This window comes from Gnatocerus cornutus, chromosome 9, assembly GCF_029298725.1.
Source record: "Gnatocerus cornutus isolate USDA-ARS CGAHR chromosome 9, icGnaCorn1.1, whole genome shotgun sequence".
Classification (NCBI taxonomy): domain Eukaryota; kingdom Metazoa; phylum Arthropoda; class Insecta; order Coleoptera; family Tenebrionidae; genus Gnatocerus; species Gnatocerus cornutus.
Window position 1 is genome coordinate 8,187,364 of NC_142241.1, and position 27,335 is coordinate 8,214,698.

Genomic DNA, 27,335 nt, shown 5'->3' on the forward strand with positions numbered 1-27,335 from the left:
CTTCCTATAAATTCTTTTGTTAAATTAATTAATTAAAACGCATGTTATCAATTTTAGCTTCGCATTGCTGGTCAGTTTTCTCTTATTACGACACAAATGTTACTGCCTTTCAAAAGAGAATTTTCTTTACCGGATGAGTATCAACTGGCCCTGATCGTTCCTTGGACAGTCAGATTTATTGATGTTTTTAAAATTCCATGTGTTTTGGTTATGCAGGAATAATAACATGAACATGAATAAAAATAGCACTTTTTTCAATCACCTTGTACTTTATCTACATGGTTAACTGTAAAAACTATAAACAACAATAATTATTATTTATGTATGTAAAACACACTCTTCCATAAGTTCAAATCTTTTCACAAAATAAGTATAGTTATTTAATTTTTTTATAGTTTTTCTTCTTCTTTTAGTCCAACAAATTTTTCACTTTCTTCCCAAATCTCTTGACAAAACTTTTTATTGTATGCCGAAGGAGGTTTATACCACGACGTACAATCCGACAAATAAACTCCACTGACATCTTCCATGCTTTTTGAAACCGCGGCTCGGATCATTCCTTGACTGCCTTCCCAAGAGCTCTGCAATGCCCAATTAATACAGTTACTTTTCTAATATGTCAGGGAAGTTAGTTTCCCGTACTAGTGTGAGAATTAGTTACTTCTCAACCTCGAACTTACCTTGGAAAAAAATGATACAGCAAATCTTACAAACATTTGTAAAGGAAAACTTTTCATAACATCATTTGATTTGACAAATATTGGAGTCGAAACAAGACCGGGATGAACCGAATTTGCAGTGACCCCCGTTCCTTTCAGTTTCTCTGCAAATTTATCTGCAGCCACAATCATCGCTAATTTTGAATTCGCGTAAGTGCATATGTGAATTAAAGGATGCGGAAGACTGCTTTTATCCATATCGAAGTTTAAATTATCACGTGTCAAGTTATTCGTGAATGAAAGTGCAGAAACTGTGAAGACAATTCGACTTGGTGCCGATTTCTTTAGCAACCCTAAAAAGAGTGATAAAACCAACTTTTAAAGATTAATTACTTACCAATTAGAAGATGTGTCAGAAGAAAATGGCCAAAATAATTAATTTGCATAAGTGGATGTAAGCCGTCTTTTGTCCTGTTTTCTGCAGATGCACCAATCCCGGCATTATTCACTAAAATGTCTAATCGTTCTTCGGTTTTATTAACTTCGGCTGCAAAGTTTCGAACTGATTCCAACGAAGAGAGATCAAGTTTTTTGGTAACGATGTTATGATTATTCGTGTGTTTTATTACGTTTATTTTCGATTCTTCCATGTCTGCTACATCAGCCATGATCACTTTACACCCTCTCGACGCTAAATTCAACGTGACTTCGTAGCCCATTCCTACATTTTTTTTAATAATTAATTTTAATAATTATAAAAATGGTATAAACATGTTATTTAGTAAACCTGAATTAGCACCGGTCACAATTGCAGTTTTCCCAATTAAACAAGTTGCACTTCTGGTAATTCCTAGAGTTAGACGGGTGTACACGTATAAGGCGAAAATGCCAGCACCTAAATATAACAAATAGACCCACATTTTGAATTCAGTTAGTTTGAATAAAAAGTGAATGCACCACACTGTTCGGTATGCTATATAATTGAAAACTAAAGCGTTGTGAGCATAAGAGAGAAAGACACCGACACTGGAGGTCATGATCTTCGAATCCAAGCGTTTATTTTATGTAAATTAGCCGATCATTATCACAAGTGGAGGTAACATTTCTTTAATGAAATGTTGGAATTTACACATAGGTACACGTTTATTGTTTTATTGTTACTGATAACAAGAACAGTTTGGGTTTAAGGGTTCAACCTATTTCACTTGCCCGTTTGTGAAATTACTATGATTAAAACCATTGTCAAGGTTTCTAATAGGATTTTAATTATTAATGGCACAGTTATAACCATGATCTTATTTTTTTTATTTTAACCTTAGAATTTTCATTCTAAATTATTAAAGAAGTAATTCTATTGTCTAGATTTTGAAATTGGGATATACAGGGTGAAATAGAAGCGGAAAAAAATCACGGCTTTACGGTAGAAGACGTTTTCATCTTTATTAATTTTAAAGTAAAGGTAAAAATTCCAAAATCCTGACCTTACTCGGCGTCACTAATATGCACAAAATAATCTTAACGACAACGTACAGCTCGTCAATAATGTACTTATGCATAGTAATCTTAGTAACCTTAGTAACCTTAGTAATCATTGGCGTAGCATGAAAATTGGAATCAATTTCTTTCTCAAAACTGAGACAGCAATTTAAAAAACGAAACTTGCCAAATTCCTTCATTTACAATAAGCTGTAATGGATTTTTTTTCCGCCTCTATTTCAAAATCACCCTGTATAAAGATTTCTTTGTTGTTCTGTTGTGGGTATTATTGTTATTTATTATTATAACTATTAATTAATTCCAAACGCGTGAAAAACGTTTTTATTTATTTTGCAAATAACATCAAACCCAAAAAAGTCAAGAAATTCATGTAAAGTGTCATAAATAATGTAGAAATTTGTTTAGAAAAGTGTCTAGTGTCTCAAAAGCCGAGAAAACACTATACATAGTAAACTTTACTTGATTATTACTTATTTGAAATATTTTCAAATCTTTAAGGTCGATTATCTCAAAACTTTGTCAATGTCAGCGTAACTACATCTAATTGAAGCTCCTGATCATGTTTATTTGTTGCCAAAGTATGTACAAAGTAAAAAAAATTGTTTATTGAAGTTTATTTTAAAAATTTGTAGAAAAAATAGTATGTGCAACTGGTGGCTGATAAAATTTCAACGTCTCGATTCAACGTTGAAATTTTATCATGTATTCATCAATGTATTTTGATTGTCATAAAGTGTGAAGCATCCTTTATAAATTTCATTATTACTGTCACTTTTGACAACAATAATTGAAATTTGCACATCATAATGACAGTAGTGCATAGACTATACTCAAATTTTTAAAACGTCAATAAAAGGATGTGCAAAATGATTTAACCGCGACTGTATCCTTGTTTATTAGGTTCCGGGCTCTTAATGTCAAATTAGTCATACTTATAGTTACATTGTGGTCATGCTTATTCTACCGAATAAGGGCTATAACTTGCGAGTATAATACAATGCTTTATCGACTATTTGTTGAAATACGTAAGATAATTTTTTTTAATGATATTTTTTCTAAACTAGAAACATACATTAACAAGACACAGTGATTATGGTGATTATTGCGGTGTTTTTTGTTCAGAATCTATGAATCTAACTAATGTCAAAAATAAAAATCATTAAATTTTTTGACAGACTAATTTTATTTTTAGAGCGCGGAACACGTACAAACATTTTTAACTTGTTTACTTACGAAATTTTAATATGTGAATTGTTCAGACGGTGTGATAAAAGGAAATAATATAAAAATTAACTGAATGGAATGATTGTCAAAATATAAATTTCATAGCTCACTTCGTCCTTTTTGAAAAACCGTTGTTTTATGGTCATTATTAAATGAATTTCACCCGATCAGAGCTGACGAATTCATTATTGCTTAGGAACTAATTATGGCCATCATTATTTGTCTAAAAGCAAATATGCTATAAGCAAATAATAGCTTTATAATATGTTTGTTAAGTAATAATATAATATACTACGTATTATGTTAACTACCCGAAGCCTAAGATACAAAATTCTATCTTGACCTCATGTGTTTCCCAGCCACAAAATTATGGCATAAAAAGTGTATTAATATTTACTTCGTGTCAGGCTTCTATTGCCACCGTTTGGTTTTCATTGTATTATTTGCGTCATTTGCTTTCAACTTTGCACCTACAGGTATGGGAATCCAGTTATGAAGGATGTGCAAAAAAATTCGATACTGTCGTTATACAACGATTTCAGAACAGTGTGCTTGGTGTGACGACCTTCATCTCAGAACTCGGTGTTGAATACTTAAACTTTAAAGAAACTTAAATCTTTATTATAAATTAATTTTTGTTATTGTTTTTTGCTTACCCATTGTAATTAAATTTTTGTAAAGTTATTCGATTATGTCCATATTTTCATTCTATTCAAATTGATTTTAGTCTGTCAAAATAAGTAATTAATATTCGCAAACTTTTGAATAAAGCAAAAGAAGGAGTCTTTATCTGTCACATTTTTACTGTTTGGCGCAAGGAATTTCCCTTATTCGGTTGGAAAAACTGTGCTAGCTCAGATTAGTTAATTTAATCCTGTACAGTAATAATTTATCTATTTCTAAAGTTCGAGGTCACTGAACCATCGAAAACTCGTCCTCGATATGAGTGATCATGGTTGAAGTAACAAACTTCATAGACACCGAAAAATTATACTTGTTATACATATTCTTCTCTACTAGCGTGTGGGAAGTATACTTTTCTGGCTTCTGTGCTATTTCCGAGAAGCATAACATCGGTCTTTACTCTTTAGGATTTTAAGGCATATATTGGGAAAAAACTATAAATTTAGGGCTAGACTCTCGACTGATTTCAGGCATTAGAAATAAAAAACAATTTTAATGTGTACTATTAAATTTTACGTTATTAAATATTTTGATTTTTATTACACCAATCAACAAATTTTGAACGAAAGTTTGTAAGTTGAAAGTCATTAGCTAGGCATAGACAAGCACATTTGCGCGCCCCATGCAAATCCGTCATATTTGCTCGTGACGAGCCATTTTATGACCGACCCCACAAACGATCACGCAAATCCTAGCAACAATGTGTTGAAGTACTCGGGCCACACAAATCGTTCCGTTTATGGACAAATTTGGCAGATTTGCGTGGCTCGTCGCTCGTAGAAAATTTCAAGAGTTTTCAGATCACTTTTGTGGTATGCCGATAAAATGTCGCAATTAAGGAAAAGAAAATTGGCTGTGGTTTGTATTTTACTATATCACGAATTAGTTATAAATGAAGAACATAAATAAAGAAAAAGATTCAAGTGGCAAAAAAACTCAGAGACAATATTGAAGTCATTTAAAATCATTTACTCTTCATGATTAAATTTACCCTCTTACCGCACGATCGAATTGCTCACTTTTGCATGGGGCGCGCAAATGTGCTCGTCTATGCCTAGCTATTTATAATCTGGAATACTTTCCTGACTCCGAATCTCAAGTCTGTTTTCCTCCATTAGATGATGACCAATTCTTGTTAGATTGCTTCTGGACCAACAGAATTAGAACGCGGAAATCTTTGAAAGGAATTGTTCAGAATTTAACATAATGGGTAACTTATAAGAGGAGGCGACCCATTTTCCTTTTCTGGAGATTCAACGCTAACTTGAATTGAAATAACGATATCTTCGATACTATTAGAAATTAAGTAGGTATGAAACAAAAACGAATAGAATGTCCAAAATGTTTTCTAAACATTGCCCGTGACAAAAATCTCAAGAAGATTGATTCGCCTATAAATTAATTTAATGTTCTTCCGCAATCCAAATTACCCCTACAACTGTAAATTCAACGACTTTAAAGAAAGTTTACATTTCTGGTTTTAATTTATTTATAATTAAATGAACTATGGCGATTTGAAAAATTGAAATTTAGACTGAATGCTAGTAATCTATGACAAATATTCACCAATCTGTTGGGGAGGTAGATGTCCTTTTATTTTTTGAATCTTTTTATTAAAATCTCATTTGGGAGAAAGATTGATACGCCTTGAAAATTATTTAAATTACAACAATTCTTCAATTTTGTGGACATTCAAATTCTAATTTTTACAAAATCTTTGAATGTTATAAAAAGCGATTTTCTAAAAATTACTTCATATTATTTGTCATGTAAATAACTTCTAAATGACAATAAGAGATAATCGTGTGTTTAACACCGCTTTAGAGAGCAGACATCTCGACCTATATTATAACGGATTACATTAAAAACTTAAAGAATCAATTTAGGAATTGTCTGCAAATAAAATTAAAAATTTTAAAAACTCGTTCATTTTTTGAAATTTTCATTTTTCTCAAGTATCTTGGCAATAACTAACTCCTTGAGACTTCTATAGTTCGTTGGGAAGACTAATTTATTTAGAAATTACTTTTCACTCCTCTAGTAGAAATTTCGTTCAAAATCATTTTAATTGTCGTTATCTCGCATTTATTTCAAACCACTGAATTTCGTTAAAACTGATAAAATTATACAAATTCAATTAATTGTCGGAAGGTCTGCAACATTTTAAGCAAATTTCATCACTGAAATAATTTTAGCTATTGTGTTGTATGAATTCTAAATTATGAAAATTGTTATTAAAAAAATGATCTATACTTTGTTTAGTTAAATGCAGCCAACAATACACTTTGTTGAGTTTATGTTTGAATAAGTAATAGTGCTGAATAATTATGTAAAATCGATTTGGGTTAAATCGGCTTTGAATTGGAATTTTAAATTTGTTGATATAGTTAGTTACAAGTTATACTTTACGCCGTGTAAAGTACAACTTTCCGCATTTTTAATAAATGCATCAAGTTCAATGATATTTCAACTTGTCGCCGTGATTGCTGCAGACCTGATAAAGATAACCTTTAAAAAGTTGTTTTGTGTATACTTTAATTTCCTTTTCGATTTTTGCAGTTTTTCGTGGTAACTAATACCACCGCTGCAATTTTAACGCATGAAAAGTAAATATTTCAAAGATTTGATAGTTTTCCAGCAAAAAAGACGACACACGTTCGAATTGCATGAATTATGTAAAATAGAAATTTAATCGATCACACATCATATAAATGAGCAAACTCGCTGTAGGAAAAATACAGGGAAAAGTGGATCAAATTTTTAATTGGGAGGCGCCGTTGGCTCTCTTATTCTTATAATTATTATTTTGATTTTATTTTCCCAAGAAACTGAATTTGAAAGAATGGCTGCAAATTCAGACGCGTTTTTTGGAAATCATCAACGGGATCTCAATCAATCGTTTTTCTTTCTAGGTGCAATGTAAATAACAGCCTAAAAAGCGAAAGGCCGATGCAAATTACGCATGCAATAAATAATTGTGTAACGTTTATTGAGTTCTGTTTTTGGAAAGCCACTTGATTTGAGTTCATAAACGTTTCGGCATCTTACAGAACAAGTGTGCAAATATGTGGTTCATTTTAATATTATTGTTTCTCTCTCTTTTATTAATTTCTTTGCATCTTTTTACGCGATTATCATGCGGGATAACGAGAAGTGCGGCGTGTTTGGTGGGAAAAACGGCTCTTATAACAGGAGCCAACTCTGGTAAGATTATTTTAATCAGAATTTAAGAACGAATTGTTAATGCAGGACTGGGCTACGAAACCGCGCTGAACTTAGCATCCAGAGGGTGTCGAGTCATAATGGCTGATGTGTCAAACATGAGTACATCGAAACTAAACTTGGTAAAAACTACCGGTAATACCAATATAATCACGAAGAAATTAGACCTTTCTTCGTTAGAATCCGTCCGAAAGTTCTCAAACGACATCTTAAAAACTGAAGCTCGTTTAGACATTTTAATTAACAATGCGGGGATTGGCGCCTCTGAAGAAAATCGTACCAAAGATGGTTTGCATCCAGTGATGCAAGTTAATTATTTTGGACACTTTCTCCTTACGCATTTACTGCTAAGTAAGTCACAATTGCAGTCCACTTTCACTTTTCAGCAGATTTGTTGCAGAAATCCGCTCCGAGTAGAATTGTGTTCACCAGCTCGCTTATGTGTTATGCGAACAATTTGTCTCTAACAAATTTAAATTTCGATATGAATGCGGAAACTGGCAATTTATTTAGAGGTTATCGCCTTTATGCAAATTCCAAACTTGCTATTATAGTAGCGTCCGACATTTTCGCGGAAAAATTAAAGGGTACGGGCGTTACTTCAAATTGCGTCCATCCGGGGCTTCTGAAGACGCAAATGTTCATGAAGGCTTACTCGGTCACGAGGAATGTCTTCTATTTGTTGTTTACCAAGTTCTGTCACGCATTTCTCGGAAAAGTGCGTTTTTGGGGTAATTTTTCTTTTTTTTGAATTGTGAGTTGCAGGATCCGTGGGAAGGTTCTCAGGCTGTAGTTCACGTTGCAGTTTCCAAAGAGTTAGAGAATACCACTGGGATTTTGTTTTCGGACTGTAAACCGTACGATAAACCCTCCTCAGCGTACGACAGGAAGTTGTGTCAAGAGATCTGGAATGCCAGCGAGAGATACGTGCGTTTACAACTGCACGAAAAGTTGGGATAGGAAAAAGTGTAGTCCGGGTTGAGAAAATATTTTTTTTATTTAAGAAATAGAAATTATTGTTATAGTTTTATGGTGTGCTGGAGAAACTAGTATGAGAATAAATCGAATGAAGAATTATGGCAGAAAACACAGAAAGAAAGAAAACAATTTTCAGAGTTTTATCAACCACTTTTTTAATCCGATCGGAAAATTTTTGGTTGAGATACAAAGATAAATGAATAAGAAAGATGAAGCTAATGAAGGTGCTGAGTTGAAAATTAAGCAATGAAGAAATATGATTCTATCGAAATTTGAAGAAACAAAATCAAACTTCCTACTAACAGAAAATTAAAAACTGCGGACATCTCGCTGGTGCTTTATTACCTTTTCCCTTTTTCCTTTCTTATAATTCGAAAGTAAATTCCCCAAAATAAAAACTCTAAGCTTGATTCTCGCACAGCATTTTTATACAACTTTCAACCATTTCTTTAATTAGTCATAGGTCAAGACACAGTGAACTTTGTGTCTTGCTATTATCACTACTTTAACGACGTATCAGGATATAAATATTCGGAAAATCACCATATAGCACTCATTGTATTCAGACAAATGCTTCGGCAAACATTATCGTAAAACTAGAGACGTGTTTGATTACACTGCACCAATTATGATGGAAAATTTTATTGTCTAATGAACTGGTTCTTGACTTTATATTGGTAAATTAGAAATTATTCAACAACCGCAGAAAACCTGTTCGTTAATTATTGGTTATAATTTAAAAAAACACAGAAACGACATTTCAGTCGACGCGCGACGTATTCAAACATGTGGTGGATGTGGATACTTATTTTTCTAGCAGTTTATTATGTCTATATTCGTTTATCCTGTGGGATAACTCGAAGTGCAACATGCCTTGTTGGTAAGACTGCCTTAATAACAGGTGCAAATTCAGGTAAGAATGTGGTGATTTTGGGGAATTTGGATCTTTGAAATTGTTTATTTTAGGGCTCGGCTACCAAACGGCTCTTAATTTAGCCTCCAGAGGTTGTACAATAATTATGGCCGATGTAGCCGACATGGAAGAATCGAAACGGAAGCTAATACAAGAAACCAACAACTCTAACATCATCACTAAATTTTTAGATCTAACATCATTGCAATCAGTCAGAGATTTTGCCTCGGATATTAACGCAACTGTTAGAAAACTAGATATTCTCATCAATAACGCAGGCATTGGAGTGTCTAAATATAACAGAACGAAAGATGGCCTGCATCCAGTTATGCAAATCAATTATTTTGGACATTTCCTTTTGACTCATTTACTTATAGGTAATTATTAAATTTCCCGGTTTTTTGTTAATATTACGATTGTAGATCTTCTAAAGAAGTCTGGACCGAGTAGGATCGTTTTCACAAGCTCGTGCATGGCTTTCCTCAATAATCTTTCAGTTAATAATTTGAATTTGGATGACAAATTTGGTACTTTTTGGGATAAACTGAGTAGTTACAACAACTCCAAATTTGCGCTCTTGTTAGCATCAGATATGTTTGCGCATAAATTGAAAGGAACTGGTGTTACATCGAATTCTATTCATCCAGGTTTTGTGACGACGGATATCTTCACTCACAGCTATTCTGTTTTCAATAGTTATATTGTAACGTTGTTCATGGGACTGTATAATAAAATTTATTCAAAGGTATGCATCACAGTATAAAAAATGCTATGTGTATCAACGTTGTAATATTACAGGACGTGTGGGAAGGTTCACAAGTGCTAGTACATGTTGCTATTTCCAAGGAACTCGAGGGTGTCAGTGGAAAGTATTTTTGGGACTGTAAACCATTTGTAAAACCTCCAGCTGCGCATAATAAAGAGTTATGTAAAAGTATTTGGGAGGCTAGTGAAAAATATGTGATGCTAAAGGAAGAAGAGAAGCTCTGAAACTGAATTTGTGTTGTGATTGTAAAATACATTTAGTCCATTTTTTGTTTTAATAAAATCTAAAATGTTGGGTGTACACTGTCATTAGTTACAGTCGGGGACACAAAATTTTCGACGTCATGTTTCTAATTTTTTAAAAAGTTTGGCAAGTCATGTCATTGTCATTATTGCCCTTTAATCTTACATAAAAATATTGACAAGTTTCAATTATGAATTGTCATGACTTAATGATTTTGAAAGTTCCTAAAGTTAGTATTTAAGTCCCAGGTTCACATTTTTATTGATAGCTTACTTACACTATGCCATATTCCTCTTAAAATTTTTTTGTTTGTCACAAATTTTTTTTTGATTTTTTAGCAAAACTAACATGGCGCATGTTTCCCTGATGGTATTTTTGAGTTTCATAGCCTCATTTGCAACATATCAGTCGCAAATGGTAATTGAAAATAACTTAAACTACATTCGTAAAGACTACAATCCTTGTTACAACTAGGCCGAAAATAAAAAAAATGACATGCCGGGTAACTTTTTCTTGGGATACTTGATAAGTCAAATTCCTGGTGGTCGCCTTTCTGATATTTGGAACTAAAATAGTTCTTGGTCTTGGACTTCTTGAGGTGGATATCCCTCATATGGCGGCGAATTCGTAAGGGACGGTTATAGGGGTAACTGCTTGTGGATATTGGACTTCGTGTTTTGGCTGGCGGAACGCGTTTTTTGTTCTTGGCGGCATAGGACTATTATGTACTATAATTTGGTTTTATGCGAAAAGAAAGTACTTGTAACCCTTTTTTTGTTTCAATAAAGCTGTATTTTCATTTTTATCGACGCTTTTATTTTTTACTTACGTTTTGGTCGTATTTTCCATATTATTTTTTATGCATGCATGTTTTTGTTCAATTTATTCTTGTCTTACTAAAATACTGGCTTTACGTCGCCAATGACATATGAATCGCTCGTGTTTATCATTGTTCCTTATCACCAATTTTTATTATTTTTCCACGCTTGAAATTACAAAACATACAAGGTGATATAAAATATTGGTTTGGAAAAAAAATTCAATAAACATTAGAACAAAAGTTTGGCAGTTTTCATTTTTGAATCGTTAATTCCAAAGGTCTAAAATGCTGACTTTCTTTCTGTTGCAATAATTGCAATTCTGGTAATTTGGGTTTCTTAATCCTGCTGTCTTATGCTGAATGCTCACTGTTTTTGTGTACTCTAGACATTTCAAAAATCCTCTTGTATGTGTCTGTACTATATTAGTTTTTGCGCAAAACCTTCAACCAGATAAGGTAAATGGAAATGGATATACACCGCTATTAGATATTTTTAAATGGGTGGAAGATATTTTGCATAGTACATATTTTAGTGACTTCATTATGGCAGGTTTGTTTATTCACATACTGTATGATCTATTGATTTGAACATTCGTTACAGGGAATGTGGGAAAATTATGTAATAACAAAATATTTTGAATGTTAATTTAATTTATGATTTTAAAAGTGCCTTAAGTTAGTGTTTAAGTGCCAAGCACACATTTTAATTTTTTTGTCACAGCAATTTTTGTTTTTTCAGAAAAACTAACATGTCAACGCGTAGTTTCCCTGATGGTATTTTTGAGCTTCATAGTTCAGGGTTTTCTGAGATACAACATATCAATCGCAATCCTCGAAATGGTAGCCGCAAATAGCTCCAATTACACCCAGAAAGACCACAGTTCTCGTTACAACTGGAACGAAGACCAAAAAAATAACGTTTTGGGTATTTATTTCCTGGGGTACGCAATAACTCAAATTCCAGGCGGTCGTCTTTCTGAGAAATTTGGAACTAAAATAGTTCTTGGTCTTGGATTTGTTGCGGGAAGCATTTTAACACTTTTTATGCCGCTAGCTGCCGAGTGTGGATACGTCTGGATGGTATCTGCAAGGTTTCTGTTAGGTATGTTTTTGGGTATTCAGTGGCCATCAATACCTCCAATTTGTACGAAGTGGATATCATCTGGAAACACCTCAAAATTTATGTCTCACATGGCGGCGAATTCGTTGGGGACTTTTATAGGGTTAACTGGTTGTGGATATTTGTCTTCGTATTTTGGTTGGAGGAGCGCGTTTTATGTTCCTGGAGTTATAGGACTGTTATGGACTTTAATTTGGTGTTATGTGATTTATGACACTCCTCAACTACATCCGAGGATTAGTGACAATGAGCGGGAAAAATTACGTCTAAAAATTGCAAAGCTCGAATTGGAAAAAAAATGTTCAATACCTTGGAAGAAAATTATGATGTCAAGGCCAGTATGGGCCATTATTGTATGTAATACGTGCTCCTGCTTTATGACATTTTTCATCGCAACTCAACTCCCAACGTATATGGGGCAAATACTCCAATTTAACATCGAGGAAATTAGTTGGATTTCTGGTTTCCCCTTTTGTGGTAAAATCAGCAGAGTACTCATACATTTTAAGACAGTTATTTAATTCCAGGACGATACTTTGTAACGATTTTAGCATGTGTCTTCGTCGACAAATCTATAAAACACCGCAAATATTCAAGAACAACAGTCAGAAAAGCTTGTATGGTTACGTGCCACTTAGGAATAGGCTGCTGCTTTATACTTCAAGCAGTCTTCGGCTACAATCGCCCAGTTTCAGTGGCAGCTTTCACAATTTCGATACTTCTGTTGAGTTTAGTTTTTGCCGGAGTTATGCCAAACACTGTCGACATAGCACCAGCCTTTTCGGGGACTATTTTGGGTATCAGTCAAGTACCTGGAAGTCTATCGGGATACTTAAGTTCAAAATTAGTTGCACTTGTTATCCAAGAAAATCAAACTTTTGAGCAATGGTCGAATATTTTTTGGATCGTTGTGGCAATTAATGGGTTTGCTTCTGTTTTTCTTTTAATTTTTGTTTCTGGAGACCAACAAGGTTGGAGCAAAAACAGGGAAAACGGGGAATTAGAAACAATGGAAGCTTGTACTTAAGCTTCACTTTTATCTCTTGACTTTATCTCAAAATCTGCCGAATGTAGATTCTATTTATAGTTCTTGTTACACAATATACCACTCGTATCTTAAAATTAGTAATTAGGTATAATATTTCTTTGCCTTTAAGTGCTTTTTTCTATTTAACTCTACGGAATTATGTAAAAGTATCTGAGAAGTTAAAAGAAGAGAAAAACCCTGAAATGTTTGTAAAGATAATAAATTTGTATTTAACTAGATAAAATTACAGAGTTTATTTTTTTGGCATAAAAAAGTATGAGTATTAACGTTGTAATTATTTTTTATACTCATCGCTTGTTTTTCGATGTTTTGCGCACGCTTTTCAGTGCGCGAAGCAGTGTTTCGCGGTTGAGTAGGGCTAGTCGACCGCAAAACAAAATATGTAAAAGACAATCTTGCCTTGACAACGTGTTTCACCAGTGTCAGTTCGGAGCTTAATATTGGAAGGGTGAACCAAATAAGCGATTTTGACATTGGCGCACACAAATTCGAATATTTCACAACAACAAAATTACAAATATAAAAAAATGGTCGCTAAGTTACCAATAACTATTTGATTTAATTTCTCATTTTATTTCTGGACACAAAAACTTGAGCAGTTTGTCTACCCCTTTGTTTGCCTCCTTAGTGACTTGGAAGAACCATGTAAAAGAAGACTTACAAATTATGGCAACCGCATGACAATTTTGTCTAAAAATTTAGTAAAATCAAAAAAAATTAATTAAAAATATATTCGTATAAAAAATGTTATACAATCCTCGTGCGCGAAGCTTGTTCGTGCATTCGCGTAAATAAAACACTCGCTCCTTTCAGTCGCTCGTGCTTTAAATAAACGTTCATGCACGAACATAAGCTTCGCGCACTAGTATTGTAAATAACTATTTCATTGTCATACTAAATTACATGCTTTACGTCGCCACTGATAAGAATTGCAAGTTTTTATTATTGTTTCTTATCAGCAATTTTTATTATTTTTCTATATTTTAAATTACAAAATTACAAAACATTTACACAGGGTCCGGCAACACTTGTGTCCATCCCCAAAATCGTGTTAAATTTCCAACATAAAAATTTGAAAATTTGCATGCGCTTATAGTTGACCAAGCTCTAAAAGCTGACGATTTTTTATCACCAATAAATTTGCTGACGATTTTTAGCTTATTGTGAGGGTGTTTGACATCTACGCCTAATTTAACTTTGTTTCAATATAAATGTTTTAAAAATGCTGTTTCACCAAGTTAGTTTTCAATTTTATTACGTCAAAATTGAGAACTACGTTTACACCCATCTGTCCACACTTTGTGTCACAAATGTCGTCTATACTTTGGTTTGCTTTACATAATAACAACAGTCTTACTTTTGGTGAAATTATCGCTTTGTCGACTTTAGATTAACATTTTCTGCTGGTGTTTAAAAAGTGCAAGATGCACGAGTTAATCAAAATTGTACTTCATACAAGCGAATGAAGTGACTTGTGAAAATTTGGTGTAAACGTAATTTGCCACTGCACCATCATAATTTTGAAAACTATCTTGATCTCAAATTTTAAGCACAATTTGCAGTAGATTTAAAATAAAAACTTAAATATTTGCATCACAGTTATGTTGGAAAAATTTGAATTCGCGGGTATTTCCGCACAGTCAAAAATCGCTAAAAATTACAGTTCTAAGACGTCGTGACGCCAAACGAACCGTGTTAAAAAAAACAAATTAATTTTTGCGTCAGGTTCTAGAGCTTTGTGAACTATTAAGCGTATGCAAAGTTTCAAATTTTTATCTTTAAAATTGAAGACCATTTTGGGGGTGGACACAAGTGTTCCAAGGTGATATAAATTATTGGTTCGGAAAAAATATCCAGTACATATTACATCAAAAATTTTACAGATTTCGTTTTTAAATAGTTCATTCGAACGGTCGAAACTGACGCCTTTTTCTTTCTGTTGCACTAATTCAGATAATTTGGGATTTTTATCTCTGCGTTATGATGAAATACCTATCCTTCCTGTGTACTTCAGAGGTTTCAAAATCACCCTGTATGTATGCGTATATTTGTTTATGTGCAAAACCTTCAAAGAGATAAGGTAAATAGATATACACCGCCATCAACTATTTTTAAATAGGTGGAGGATTATTTTGCATAGTACTTACACATATTTTAGTTACTTCATAATGGCAGGTTTGTTTTTTCACATACCGCGTGATATTTATTTGATCAGGCAATTATGGGCAAGTTATGTAACGAAATATTATGTTTATTAATCTAATTAATGATTTTGAAAGTGCCTAAAGTTAGTGTTTCAGTAACAAACAAACGTTTTATTTTTTTTGTCAAAGCCCCCCCCAATTTTTGGTTTTTTCAGAAAAACTAACATGTCAACGCATAGTTTCCCTGATGGTATTTTTAAGCTTCATAATCCAGAGTTTCCTCAGATACAACATATCAATCGCAATCCTCGAAATGGTATCCACAAATAACTCTAACTACACTCAAAACGACGACATTCCTCGTTACAACTGGAACGAAGACGAAAAAAATAACATTTTAGGTATTTTTTTCTTGGGCTACGCAATAACTCAAATTCCAGGCGGTCGCCTTTCTGAGAAATTTGGAACTAAAATAGTTCTTGGTCTTGGATTTCTTGCGGGAAGCATTTTGACACTTTTTATGCCGTTAGCTGCCGAATACGGCTACTTCTGGATTGTATCCGCAAGGTTTCTGTTGGGCTTATTTTCGGGAATACACTGGCCCTCAATACCTCCACTTTGTACAAAGTGGATATCATCCGGAAGCACCTCAAAATTTATGTCCCACATGGCGGCGAATTCATTAGGGACGTTTATAGGGTTAACTGGTTGTGGATATTTGTCTTCGTATTTTGGTTGGAGGAGCGCGTTTTATGTTCCTGGAGTTATCGGATTGATGTGGACTATAATTTGGTTTTATGCCATTTTTGATACTCCTCAACAACATCCGAGGATTAGTGACAATGAGCGGGACAAATTACGTCAAAAAATTAAAGTTTTCGAATTGGACAAAAAGTTTTCAATTCCATGGAAGAAAATAATAATGTCGGGACCAGTATGGGCCATCATTGTATGTAATATGTGTTCTTGTTTCTTGAAATTTTTCATCGCAACTCAACTTCCAACGTATATGGGGCAAATCCTCCACTTCAACATCAAGGAAAATGCGTGGATTTCCGGTTTCCCCTTTTGTGGTAAAATCAGCAGAATACACATACATTTTAAGACAGTTATTTAATTCCAGCACGTTACTTTGTAACTATTTTAGCATGCGCCTTTGTCGACAAAATTATAAAAATTGGCACATTTTCCAGAACAACAGTTAGAAAAACTTGTATGGTTACGTGCCATTTAGCAATAGGCTGCTGCTTTGCACTTCAAGCAGTCTTCGGCTACAATCGCACAGTTTCAGTGGCAACTTTCACAATTTCTATACTTCTAACGAGCTTAGTTTTTGCCGGAGTTATTCCAAACACTGTCGACATAGCACCAGCTTATTCTGGAACCATTTTGGGTATCAGTCAAGTACCTGGAAGTGTGTCGGGATACTTAAGTTCAAAATTGGTTGCGTTTGTCATCCAAGAAAATCACACTTTTGAGCAGTGGTCGAAGATTTTTTGGATCGTTGTGGGAATTAATGGGTTTACTTGTATTTTTGTTTTAATTTTTGTTTCTGGAGACCAACAAAGTTGGAGCAAAAGAAGGGAAAACGGGGAATTAGAAACAATGGAAGCTTGTACTTAAGCTTCCTTTTTATTTTAGTGAGTTTATTTTTGCTCGATTTTACATTAGATCTGCTGAATGTGGATTTCTTATTATAGTCTAATAATTCTTATGTAAAATTTAGGACGCTACAAGAAGATGAGAAACTCTGAATTGTTTGTACAGTTATTGTAAAGATAATAAATTTGTTTTGATTAGATAAAATTACAGAGTTCATTTTTTATCATTTTCATCCTGTAATCGCATTTGCAATAATTTTTGTTATCAGAAAAGTTGCTTCAATGGATCTATGAATTACTTTTTCTTGTTCTAAAATAAGTGCAACGAAAAAAAGAAAAACAAGAAACGAGACGATTGGTTTTAGAACCCAGATTTATTTACCAAAAACGCACGAAAATTTAAGTACAAATTTCCATTTGTTCCATTTCGCGATCTTCGCTTCGTTTGCTCCAACTTTGTTGTTCTCCAGACATAAAAATCAAAGCAAATACAACAGTGAACACATTAATTCCAGCAGCTGTCCAGAAAATGTACGACCATTGCTCAAAAGTCTGATTTTTTTTAGTGAGAAGTCCAACAAACTTTGAGCTTAAATATCCTAATAGACTTCCTGGGATTTGACCGATACCCAAAAGAGTCCCTGAATAAGCTGGTGCTATGTCAACAGTGTTTGGCAGAACTCCGGCAAACACTAAACTCGTCAGAAGTACAGAAATCGTGAAAATAGCTATTGAGACTATGCGATTATAGCCAAAGAATGCCTGGAGAATAAAGCAGCAGGCTATTCCTAAAAAGCAGATGACTGTACAGGATTTTCTAACTGTTGTTCTTGAATACGTGCCGGTTTTTATAAGTTTGTCCGCAAGAGCACATACTAAAATTGATGTAAAATAACGCACTGGAAGGAAATAGTTATCTTAAAATGCGTTTTAAATTTTGATGGATTTCACTGACCACAATAGGGGAAACCTGAAATCCAACCATTTTGCTTGATGTTAAAGTGGAGTATCTGCCCCATATACGTTGGAAGCTGATTTGTGATGAAGAATTTCACGAAACAAGAGCACGTATTGGCTATAATAACCGCCCATACTGGAGCTGATGTCATCATTTTCTTCCATGGCAATGAAGACTTCGTTTCTACGTCGACAACTTGAATTTTTTGATGTAATTTTTCCCGCTCATTGTCACTAATTCTCGGATGTTCTTGAGGAGTGTCATAAATGGCATAAAACCAAATCACTGTCCACAACATCCCCACAGCTCCAGGAACATAAAACGCGCTCGACCAGCCAAAATACGAAGACAGGTATCCACAAGTAATGAAAGCTAGAAACACCCCCAAGGAATTTGCTGCCATATGAGACATAAACTTTGAGCTGCTTCCCGGTGATATCCATTTAGCACAAAGTGGAGGGACTGATGGCCAGTGGACTCCTGTAGATACACCCAATAGGAATCTTACGGATGAAATCCAGAAATATCCATATCTGGCAGCTACAGGCGTAAGAAGCGTCAAAATGTTTGCGGCGAGAAATCCAAGACCAAGCACCATTTTAGTTCCAAATTTCTCCGAAAAGCGACCTCCTGGACCTTGAGCTATCAAGTATCCCAAGAAAAAGATTCCCAAAATGTTATTTTTTTCTTCTTCATTCCAGTTGTAATGAGGACTGTTGTTTTCATTAATGTGGTTGGAGTTATTTGGGGCTACCATTTCTAGGATTGCGATAGATATGTTGTATCTGACGAAACTGTGAAGAATGAAGCTCAAAAATACCATCAGGGAAATAACTCGTTGACATGTTAATTTTTCTGAAAAATGTTACGATACGGAATGATCAAAAAAAATGTCTGACACGTTAACATGCGGCGTATTTTTAAAGATTTTACGTGATAAAAATCAGTTTTATGTGTTTGAGTACTTCGAAATGTTGGACTCACATTCAGATTAATATTCGTTAGCAAACGTGGTATGATAGTAAATAAATGTACCTGCCATTATAAACTCACTGAAAGTGTCTACTGAATAAAATATGCAAGGAGTCTATATGTATAAAGTAGGATATGTTAATATATCGTAGTTTATCTATTTTGAGGTACCTACAAGAATAAATGCATTTGTGTCGAATAATATACACTGAATTATTATGGAAATAAAACACTCACTATAATTTAAATGTGGTAAACCACTTTTGGTGATAAGGAGCAATGATAAAGGTTTTCCATGCATTGCAAAAATTGTAACCAACAATATCAGTAATAAAAGTTCTAGAGTTATACAGGTGGCCCACATAAGACTAATATTTTTGTTATTTGTGAACGGGTTTTAATAAAATTTAAAACCAAGGTAACTGAAGAGGTAAAGATTGATTTAGCATTGCAGCGACACCCTTTCCTTCAAAAGGTTAATTTGATTTATCTTAATTTAAATTTAAATCTTTTAAAATTAATTTTATCTTATAAAGCGGCAATAATTACATGCGTTTCCAAGAAAAAGAGGAAAAACTAAGCCAACATTTACAAAAGCTACAAAATCATCTCCAGCTATTAATGAAGGCCAATTTTGGACGTCCCTGACACCTGCTTTAATCTGTTGTTTTTGACGTTTCTCATTTATGGTTATTCTCTAATTATGATATTATGAATCCTTTCAGCCCACAGAAGCTCATTTCACTCTATAATGGTGTTTGTTATTTCGATATTTTCAAAATTATTGCAATATATTGACATGGAAATTTTTAGAGTGCGTAGAAATTAAAACTTGTCAAAAAGCAGGGTCTGCAGGGGTGCACAAAACCAAAGCTTTTATTCGTTATTTCAAAGATGTCATTAAATCGTTTAGCCAATGTTTGCTAAATGAGTTTATTTTTTATATTTAACGTGATACTAAACATTCTGAATAAATTTACCCATTATTATTTACATATTATAATTTTTTCGTGGCTACAGTTACATTTTTAGCGGTGAACCAGTTTCGTCGAACTAAGTGAAAGATATTAGGCTCTAAAGTCTTAGGTGGGCCATCCTCTATACAGGGTGAACCCGAATAAAGTGCAATTTTAACCCCTATATCAGACAACGCAGTTTGGCATAATGGCCAAACTTCGTGTTCCGAAACGTCACCATTTCCGAGAAAAAAATGAATTAAAAGTTCAGTTCAGTGCGCCACTGAATTGATAGAGGTTCCAAAATATCAATGTCAATGTCGGTGCGAACCATCGAAAAGATGGGAAGAAAAACGTTAACAAAAGTGGCAAAAAATGTCTTTATTGGAGCTCCGGTCAGTTTACCGATAATCGTGTTAGAGAAATGTTGGTTTTACAGTGCCAAATTGTTCAAATTTAGATTATTTTAATGTCCGGTTTTATAAAGAACTAATAACTTCTTAGATAGCTATTCATGAAATAGATTTACTTTTAAAATAAATGAAAGAATAAATTAGAATAAATTAGATTTTTTATTTTTTACTAGTAGTTATGATGAACCTAAAGTGATAAAAAGTGTTTTGTTTACCGGTGAAACTGAATTTACATGTGATTGACTAATGGAGGGCATTTGGTCATTTTTTGTAATCACTTCAGATGACTTTTTCATTATTTTAAAATATCGGTTTGGTCCTCATAGCAAGTCGAAAAAAGTTGCCTTACGAACCAATCAAAATAAAGATTGGCTCTTTTGAGGGTCTGATTTATTTCAGACAAATTAATTTTTCACCCAACACCATTTTTTAAAATGTCATTAAAATCAGTATTTAAGTGAAAAATAAACAAATCCGATCAGAACCAGCGAGTTTTTTGTTCGAACAGTTTTTGTAGTCTTTGGGAAACAGTTGTTAAATTCATTGCCATAAGCGTGGAATAACGGGTAATCCCAGGGGGTTTTGCCCCATTCAAATTTCTTTTTTTTGTAGAATCATTATTTACTGAGGTTAAAATATTTGCACTTTATTCGGGTTCACCTGTAGGAATATAAGAATTTGTTTTTCTCGAACTGGTCACTAATCAACACTTTTTCAAAAAAACTAACATTTGTTGCAAAAAATTAAACTGAGATCGCTGTAATTTTTACCACGAGTTTTACCAGTTGGGTTTGCTCCTCACATACTGATAACAGTCAGTATTCTTGGTGGCAAAATTTCTGACTTCTTGCTTAGCGATTTTTTGCCAAATTTGCGTTAAATCAACTTCGTTTTGAAAGATTGCAGCTGCATCACTTTAATTTGTATTTTTGTGTATTGAGTCCTGTTAACTTGGTGCCAATCGTCAATAATTTTTTTAAAGCCATTTTTAAAATGAGTAAGACGATTTTCTTCAATAAAACGCACCCCAATTCTCTCGATGCAAAACTGTGAGAAAAGTGCCTTTATTGGGGGGTTCTCAAGAAATCGGTAAAAAGGTTTATAATAAAAGAAGACAATATTTAAACATTTTTATTGTAAAATGACAAAGAATAAATCTAAAATTTCCAGAATCATAATATGTCTGATATAGTTATTAGTCGAATACATGATATAGATTTACGAACTAAAGGTCACCTCAGGATATGGAAACAAAAGTCAGTGGTCGAACTGGCCGTCGTCATTAATACTGTTATGGCACCCGAGTGGTGGAATCGAAGCCGATTGTTTCCGAGTGATGTCCCGGATGCCCAATGAAAGGTGCAAAAGATAAACTGTATGATTGATAAAAATCCAAATTGTGCCCATAGTTTAAGCTAAATTTTACACTACGTTACTCTAAAAGTAATCTAAGTATGTAAATAGTAGAGTATATGTGGATAGATAGATATATGCAGCTATGTCGATATTATGCTTGAATGTTAAATAGATATTTATTCAATGATTTGTTTTAGTTGATCCCACGGTCAGGCACGATGCCATGTTTGTTCCTTATTATGGCGTGTGCCAGTTCACGCTCATAAATATCAATCACAAAACAGAGATTCTTCTGCAAACGGGTTTGTTTTCTTATCATTTGCAGAAGCCCCGAAAGCCCGAAGCGGCTTTACAATTTGGAAGAAGCTTTGGGAAAAAAAAAACTAAAATACAAAGAAAATGTTTAATTATCAAACAGAAAAAAAACAGTAAATGCATGAGTTTACATACTAAAAAAAGAAACCAAAAAAAAAAAAATAACCTGAGAAGCTTGAATTTGCTTGGGGAACGAAAATGTTTGAAATATATTAACAAAGGGTAGCCGTATATGAAAGACCTTTTGTGCGCACTTAACATATGAAAAAATATATATAACTTTGTTAACATTTAGTTCAGTAGTCACAAGTATTGTAGATATTGACTTTGAATTTGGGCAATTACAACATGCATGCGATATGTCCCTCGTCAATGCGTCAATTTTGATTGAATGAAAGAGACAAACACTGAAATTTAGATCACGCGTCTTTTGTTATATAGTATGATTTTTATGATTGTCAAGTGTATAGTATATAGAATAGAGAGAAATATATACCGTTATAATAATTAATTTGTTTCGAGATCTGGCGAGCGTGTCTTAGAAAAATAAAGAGATTCATTATAAGTATAATAAGAGGACACGATTGCTAGATCTTCTGACCGAAAATATGAATCGTTTTCTCGGATCTACAAGAGAAACACATCCATATCTCTAGGGTACATCTACACCCTGTGGTTTTACCCTAAACTAATCACTGGCTAAAAACTACAATACGCTAATTTGTCCGCGACGTCCTAACAATACTAGCCAATTAATACTAGTAGGCACGTTCACGTGACCCGTTACATCGCCGTGAACCCACCCTTACACTAACACTCTCTATAAACTTACAAAAAATAACATCGCGGCGACTTGATCCACATAATCACCTACGTTTTCATTAGGTTCTCTCATTTTTAAAGCCATCCAATACTGAACGCAACACAACAAAATCTAGTAATATCGTCAATGTTATAAAATCAAAAAAATACTTTTTCATTCAACAATACTTAAAAAATACAACTTAAATACTAACATCTTTAAAAAAATACTAAGATCATACTGATTTGTCGATATAATCAAAGCTTAACCTGCCAGAACAGTCTATTAATAAATAAGCGCTGCAATTACATTAGCTACACGTCGATACTACGACGTGATAAATGGAATGAATACTGTGCAATCGGATTTACAGGTTGCATTATATACTGGACTTTGAAAAGGAGACTCTTAAGTGATTCGACTCCGATAGTTGGTAGTTGTGCATTCTTATTAAGGCCTCCACGGCCTCTTCCATGCTTGGAAGCTGGATTAGTGCCATTTTCTTGTCTTTGCTGAAAACAAACAAACACATTTTAACATCACTTCTTCTAATATTCTTAACCTTCCAGCAGTCTGCTGGGGTCTGACAGACCCAGAGGTGGAAAAAAAGCGTTGCACTATCTGAACTAATTGACTCAAAAAGCCTAAATCTTTTATAGCGCTTATTTTGACTCATTCTAACTACCGTCTTTTTTATTCCGGCATTGTCGGTGCAAAAATATAAAATATGTAATAAAATATATTGACCTGGCCTCTCCACCAGACTGAAGACGCGATATTAATTCTTCCTGATTTCAAAAGTTGTCTATATTGTTTTCTAATTCTAAATGTATTATTTTTTTCAGCTACATGCGTATTTTTAACTCGTGGATTTTTTATAAATTGTAACCATAAAAAAAATTGACTTTGAACATGAAAAATGTACTTTCTCGTTTTTGAAAAAAAGTGCCGTTTCAAAAAAAATATTTTTTTTAATGATGAAAAGAAAATCGATTATCTAAGTGATAATGACTTATACAGTGAATATATTCGCATAGAATCCATCATTTTGTGTGTTTGTTCACTTTTAAATTGATATTTATTGATTTGCAAGTTTATCATATTTTCACGTTGTAATTAAATATATTTTTTAATGTACTGAATACAATCTTCTAATTTACAATGTTTTACATCATTTTCAAGCAAATTGCAGTATTGAATTTTATTTTAGGCCTAAAAATTGACTGGGGTCTCGCAGACCCCACCAGACTAATAATATCGTCCAGCTAGCAGACTACTGGAAGGTTAAGTTATAAACTTCACTGTTCACTACGTCTATAACTTTTGTTTTGAAATGTGTGCTTGCAGCTCTATGATTTTGTCACTTGAAAAATTTTGTGGTGAGACCAGAAGAAATCCGAAATCTTTTTTACAGTTTCATGAACAACAGAATTGTTTTACTTTGAAGAGTACGAAAAACGGGAGTAAAAAACGGACGTGAAAATGAATAAAAAAAGGCAAAGAGAATTTTTACGTGTTGGAATTAGAGCGGAAAACAACCCGAGAATAAAAAAAAGGTAAAAACGTTCAAATCAAATCAAACATTAGAGTCGAAACCGGAAACGTAACAGCTTCAGGTGACAAATGAGTCCAATTCACATTCCCAACTCCGCAATTTAAATTACTCCGATTCGATATTTGACTAAATTCCTTCAAAGAAAAATTAGTCGATTGTTAACATATCAACTCATTACGTCCCATCTAAAAATATCCGATAGTCGTACCATTACGTAATGGTGTCACACCCACACAAGTCAGAGATACTCACGGGAAGAATTTGAAGGCCTTTACTGAAAACCCGTTCTTGGTGAAAGCCTCTTTGATATCGTCCTCGTTGATGGTCGCCGGTATGTTACTCAGATGAAGAGTCGACGAGGGCGGGTAGATATTTTGGTAGTTCTTTGAGCCAGGTTTCTTGAACCTGTGGAGCGGACTCTGACTGTAGTCTTTCGTGAGTCCCGCGTCCGGTTGACCCTCTTTTGGCATCTGAACCGACTGGTGTTTGCTCAACATTACCCTGATTGTCTTCCCGAACACTTTTAGTTTATCCATGTGGGTGATGGCTGCGGAGGGAATGCCAATTAAATCCGTGGATTCAACACGGGAATAATAAATTACTCACCCAAATGCGCCTGGTGGGGCTCCGCCAGTTGAACTAGGGCTGAGTCCTTTTTGTTGTACAAAATTTTCACCCTTTGCACATCTCCGTACACGCCTGCGTGAAAAAAAGAAATTAATAGAGAGATTCAAGTAATCGCTCTAAGAAACACAGAGCTACAGTCACTTCAACAGAGAAAGAGAGAAAAGAGAGTCAAGATGTTTTATGTAAACATAAAATTTTGAACACAAAACATGCAGTAATAGAAACAATACAAAAAAATAGTCGATAAAGAGTAAAACAAAAAAAAATCTTGAATCTAAGCAGTAAGCTTACAACAAAATAAACGGAACAACAGGAAATTCATAAAAATAAACAAACAAACAAAATAAAAAACAAACAGAAAGAGTAAAATGATTAAAACCGCACGACCCGTTGGGGTTGTTACTCCAACGGATCCTTCGGTGGAAACTCTGTTATTTTAACCAGATACCGAAACTACTGAAAATAAAATAAATGACAGGCGACAGGGATTAAAATGGTTAAGCTGGTTACTCATTTGTTGTTAAAAGAACAGAGTCATCGGACGGCTCGATATAATTAAGTGTGAAAACATACCAAATAGTGTAAAGAGAGCGTCAGGCGTGACCGTCTACGAGAGAGAAAGATGACAGGAGGATGTAACGTGGCACAAAGAGGTAGCGTATGCCACCGGAGGGGCAGCAAATGTAAAAAAAGAAAAAACAGCATTAGATTTCATATAATCATGTACAATGTCCAACTAAAATTTAAATCATGTAAACGTATATAAACAAAACTAGAGGAACACGAATGGAAATTGCACTAGCTGCTCGACAAGCTGGATTTTCGTTGAATTTGTACAAGTTGAAATACACAAAACATATCTTAAATGTTTCTTGTACATGGCAGCTCGAGGGACTGTCATGTTTTGCTTGACGGCGCCATACGTCAGCATCGGGGGATGCGCACATAGGGCGCCGTTCTTCAAGAATTGTCTTTCGAAGAAGTGCTGCATTTTTCAAGGTATTCAATTTTATTGACGTAAAAGCAAACAATTTAAACGTGGAAATGTACCGAAGAGTGTATGATTCATAACATGACAAAACTCCTAAAAGCAATGTAAATAATTAATTAACCGCTTGTTTTATAAGTGCAATGATAAGAATGTGACCAAACATGAGTCAACTCTGTTAAATGTGCAAAAAATCTTGTGTAGCATTTCACATAATAGTGGTAACATAGGAAATATCCCTACAAACATTTTAACCCCACGATTTCAATTTTTATGTGTATTCAAGTAATTATATCTTTTCATTTATTCACGACCAATATACTGGACACAATCAGCGCCAAACAATCTGTGGCGGCACGTGTATGCGATTATCATCTTTAATAAAAGACAATCCTAATTTTAGAAAGCCCATAAATTTAATCGTAACTTCGAATCGTGGAATTCGAGAACAGTTGTCTGACGACGTCCTTAAATTTGTTCAAGACATCAAGAGTAATGACACTCTAAGCAAGTTTTAACGTTACAAAGAAAGTACATGAGAAATAAAGTTCACGTGTCACATCCTAAACCCCAATTAGTACAAAAGCACAAATAGCTCGTGGGCGTCTCGACAGAAATTTTTGCCTTTGCTTATCTACAGGGGGCATACTAGTGTTGGTCTTAAAGTAACAAGAAACGACGTTTTATTCTACGATAGGAACGTTTCAAATCTCGCGGCTTTTCTTTCAAAAGTGACATGTGAATTGTCAGTTATATATCCTAAAAACTCCTCCCGAAAGACAATCCTGGAAGGCCAACCAAAAAAGTACAGTTCACTAAATTAGTCAAATTAATTGATTAAAGGATTAGCTCAAGTGAACTGTACACCCTCAACCTAACTTAAACCCGAATCCTCATGAACACAATCGCTCAGTTCACCACTATACTGACCTCTTCGTTCAAATTACTAACGAGTAAGACCGTGGCCAAAGCTAACCCCGGCGCTGCAATCCCTCTCAATCCAGGCGCCGTTTGTCCCAAAGCGAAACCTCCCAGTCCTGGTAGACCCCCGGCGACGCCACCTCCGTAAGGTGTCGCTAAAGTCGATGCCAGTCCATGCATAAAAGGACCGCTGAGAACCCCCGGAGATCCAGCCAAGATCGAGTCGGCCATTCGTTCCCGGGCGAGACGCGGTTGAGCAGCTAGGAGCAATATATCGGCACCTAAGCCACCGGCTAAACCGCCACCCAAAGTTGCCAACTGGTCGTTGGTGTCGCCCGTTGGGAGATTCGGATTGGTGTAATCTCGAGATTTGTCGTTGTTGTATTTAACGTTCAGTGAAGACATCTTCGAGTAGTCGATGCGCAACGTACAACAACTATTGTAGATGTTTTGGCCGTCGAGGGCTTGCTTCGCTGATTGGGCTGAGGCCGTGTCTGGATATTGAATCAGGGCTTGGAATGAGTCTGAAATTAACAAAGTCAGCTTGGAAACT

General features: G+C 34.4%; 7 protein-coding genes across 13 annotated transcripts in view; 4 read left to right on the forward strand and 3 right to left on the reverse strand.

Moving 5' to 3' along the window:
• Positions 1-233: 233 nt before the first annotated feature.
• Positions 234-1,747, reverse strand: LOC148168517 (retinol dehydrogenase 12-like). Its single transcript, XM_088046649.1, has 4 exons — positions 1,447-1,747; positions 1,057-1,380; positions 681-1,012; positions 234-581 (listed from the first exon to the last, which is right to left on the reverse strand). The coding sequence occupies exons 1-4, from the start codon at positions 1,694-1,696 to the stop codon at positions 390-392; spliced, it is 1,098 nt and encodes a 365-aa protein (XP_087902775.1). The 5' UTR covers positions 1,697-1,747; the 3' UTR covers positions 234-389.
• A 5,366-nt stretch (positions 1,748-7,113) lies between these two features.
• LOC148168518 (retinol dehydrogenase 12-like) lies at positions 7,114-8,725 on the forward strand. The gene is made up of 4 exons (XM_088045784.1): positions 7,114-7,268; positions 7,314-7,637; positions 7,676-8,004; positions 8,052-8,725. Exons 1-4 carry the CDS (start codon positions 7,130-7,132, stop codon positions 8,244-8,246), a joined length of 987 nt encoding a protein of 328 aa, XP_087901910.1. The 5' UTR covers positions 7,114-7,129; the 3' UTR covers positions 8,247-8,725.
• A 62-nt stretch (positions 8,726-8,787) lies between these two features.
• On the forward strand, positions 8,788-10,243 carry LOC148168519 (retinol dehydrogenase 12-like). Its single transcript, XM_088045785.1, has 4 exons — positions 8,788-9,177; positions 9,231-9,554; positions 9,600-9,922; positions 9,976-10,243. The coding sequence occupies exons 1-4, from the start codon at positions 9,051-9,053 to the stop codon at positions 10,165-10,167; spliced, it is 966 nt and encodes a 321-aa protein (XP_087901911.1). The 5' UTR covers positions 8,788-9,050; the 3' UTR covers positions 10,168-10,243.
• Positions 10,244-11,518: 1,275 nt separating this feature from the next.
• Positions 11,519-13,397, forward strand: LOC148168520 (sialin-like). Of its 3 annotated transcripts, none has more exons than XM_088045867.1 (3): positions 11,519-11,556; positions 11,746-12,603; positions 12,654-13,397. In XM_088045867.1, exons 1-3 carry the CDS (start codon positions 11,550-11,552, stop codon positions 13,151-13,153), a joined length of 1,365 nt encoding a protein of 454 aa, XP_087901993.1. In that variant the 5' UTR covers positions 11,519-11,549; the 3' UTR covers positions 13,154-13,397. The 3 variants fall into 3 exon arrangements, with proteins under 3 accessions (XP_087901993.1, XP_087901995.1, XP_087901994.1); XM_088045869.1 differs by lacking the exon at positions 11,519-11,556 and adding an exon at positions 11,580-11,625; XM_088045868.1 differs by lacking the exon at positions 11,519-11,556 and adding an exon at positions 11,586-11,681 and having other exon boundaries at positions 11,728-12,603.
• Positions 13,398-15,304: 1,907 nt separating this feature from the next.
• On the forward strand, positions 15,305-17,204 carry LOC148168521 (sialin-like). The gene is made up of 3 exons (XM_088045243.1): positions 15,305-15,349; positions 15,534-16,391; positions 16,442-17,204. The coding sequence occupies exons 1-3, from the start codon at positions 15,343-15,345 to the stop codon at positions 16,939-16,941; spliced, it is 1,365 nt and encodes a 454-aa protein (XP_087901369.1). The 5' UTR covers positions 15,305-15,342; the 3' UTR covers positions 16,942-17,204.
• A 98-nt stretch (positions 17,205-17,302) lies between these two features.
• LOC148168522 (sialin-like) lies at positions 17,303-18,776 on the reverse strand. Its single transcript, XM_088045244.1, has 2 exons — positions 17,875-18,776; positions 17,303-17,818 (listed from the first exon to the last, which is right to left on the reverse strand). Exons 1-2 carry the CDS (start codon positions 18,698-18,700, stop codon positions 17,319-17,321), a joined length of 1,326 nt encoding a protein of 441 aa, XP_087901370.1. The 5' UTR covers positions 18,701-18,776; the 3' UTR covers positions 17,303-17,318.
• Positions 18,777-22,244: 3,468 nt separating this feature from the next.
• The window catches only part of heph (polypyrimidine tract-binding protein 1 heph), a 100,728-nt gene continuing 95,637 nt past the window's right edge, over positions 22,245-27,335 (reverse strand). For 3 of the 5 annotated variants that reach the window (XM_088046711.1, XM_088046708.1, XM_088046710.1), the window contains 5 exons: positions 26,792-27,306; positions 25,447-25,480; positions 24,853-24,945; positions 24,499-24,793; positions 22,245-23,203 (listed from right to left, as the gene is read on the reverse strand). In XM_088046711.1, coding sequence (XP_087902837.1) covers positions 23,071-23,203; positions 24,499-24,793; positions 24,853-24,945; positions 25,447-25,480; positions 26,792-27,306 — 1,070 coding nt within the window. In that variant the 3' untranslated portion in view covers positions 22,245-23,070. The remainder of the gene's footprint in view (positions 23,204-24,498; positions 24,794-24,852; positions 24,946-25,446; positions 25,481-26,791; positions 27,307-27,335) is intronic. The other 2 variants (XM_088046712.1, XM_088046709.1) reach the window with 1 other exon arrangement.

What these genes read in the sequence shown, in the direction of transcription:
- LOC148168517 (XM_088046649.1), bottom strand. Translation starts at nt 1,696, where the DNA reads ATGACCTCCAGTGTCGGTGTCTTTCTCTCTTATGCTCACAACGCTTTA. An exon ending in TGTGACCGGTGCTAATTCAG is followed by an intron (nt 1,381 to 1,446) that starts GTTTACTAAATA and finishes AAAAAAATGTAG; the next exon opens with GAATGGGCTACGAAGTCACG. An exon ending in CTGTATCATTTTTTTCCAAG is followed by an intron (nt 582 to 680) that starts GTAAGTTCGAGG and finishes TGGGCATTGCAG; the next exon opens with AGCTCTTGGGAAGGCAGTCA.
- LOC148168518 (XM_088045784.1), top strand. Translation starts at nt 7,130, where the DNA reads ATGTGGTTCATTTTAATATTATTGTTTCTCTCTCTTTTATTAATTTCT. An exon ending in TATAACAGGAGCCAACTCTG is followed by an intron (nt 7,269 to 7,313) that starts GTAAGATTATTT and finishes TTGTTAATGCAG; the next exon opens with GACTGGGCTACGAAACCGCG. An exon ending in CCTTACGCATTTACTGCTAA is followed by an intron (nt 7,638 to 7,675) that starts GTAAGTCACAAT and finishes ACTTTTCAGCAG; the next exon opens with ATTTGTTGCAGAAATCCGCT.
- LOC148168519 (XM_088045785.1), top strand. Translation starts at nt 9,051, where the DNA reads ATGTGGTGGATGTGGATACTTATTTTTCTAGCAGTTTATTATGTCTAT. An exon ending in TTTGACTCATTTACTTATAG is followed by an intron (nt 9,555 to 9,599) that starts GTAATTATTAAA and finishes TTACGATTGTAG; the next exon opens with ATCTTCTAAAGAAGTCTGGA. An exon ending in ATAATAAAATTTATTCAAAG is followed by an intron (nt 9,923 to 9,975) that starts GTATGCATCACA and finishes GTAATATTACAG; the next exon opens with GACGTGTGGGAAGGTTCACA.
- LOC148168520 (XM_088045867.1), top strand. An exon ending in TTCTGGTTTCCCCTTTTGTG is followed by an intron (nt 12,604 to 12,653) that starts GTAAAATCAGCA and finishes ATTTAATTCCAG; the next exon opens with GACGATACTTTGTAACGATT.
- LOC148168521 (XM_088045243.1), top strand. An exon ending in TTCCGGTTTCCCCTTTTGTG is followed by an intron (nt 16,392 to 16,441) that starts GTAAAATCAGCA and finishes ATTTAATTCCAG; the next exon opens with CACGTTACTTTGTAACTATT.
- LOC148168522 (XM_088045244.1), bottom strand. Translation starts at nt 18,700, where the DNA reads ATGGTATTTTTGAGCTTCATTCTTCACAGTTTCGTCAGATACAACATA. An exon ending in TTCAGGTTTCCCCTATTGTG is followed by an intron (nt 17,819 to 17,874) that starts GTCAGTGAAATC and finishes ATTTCCTTCCAG; the next exon opens with TGCGTTATTTTACATCAATT.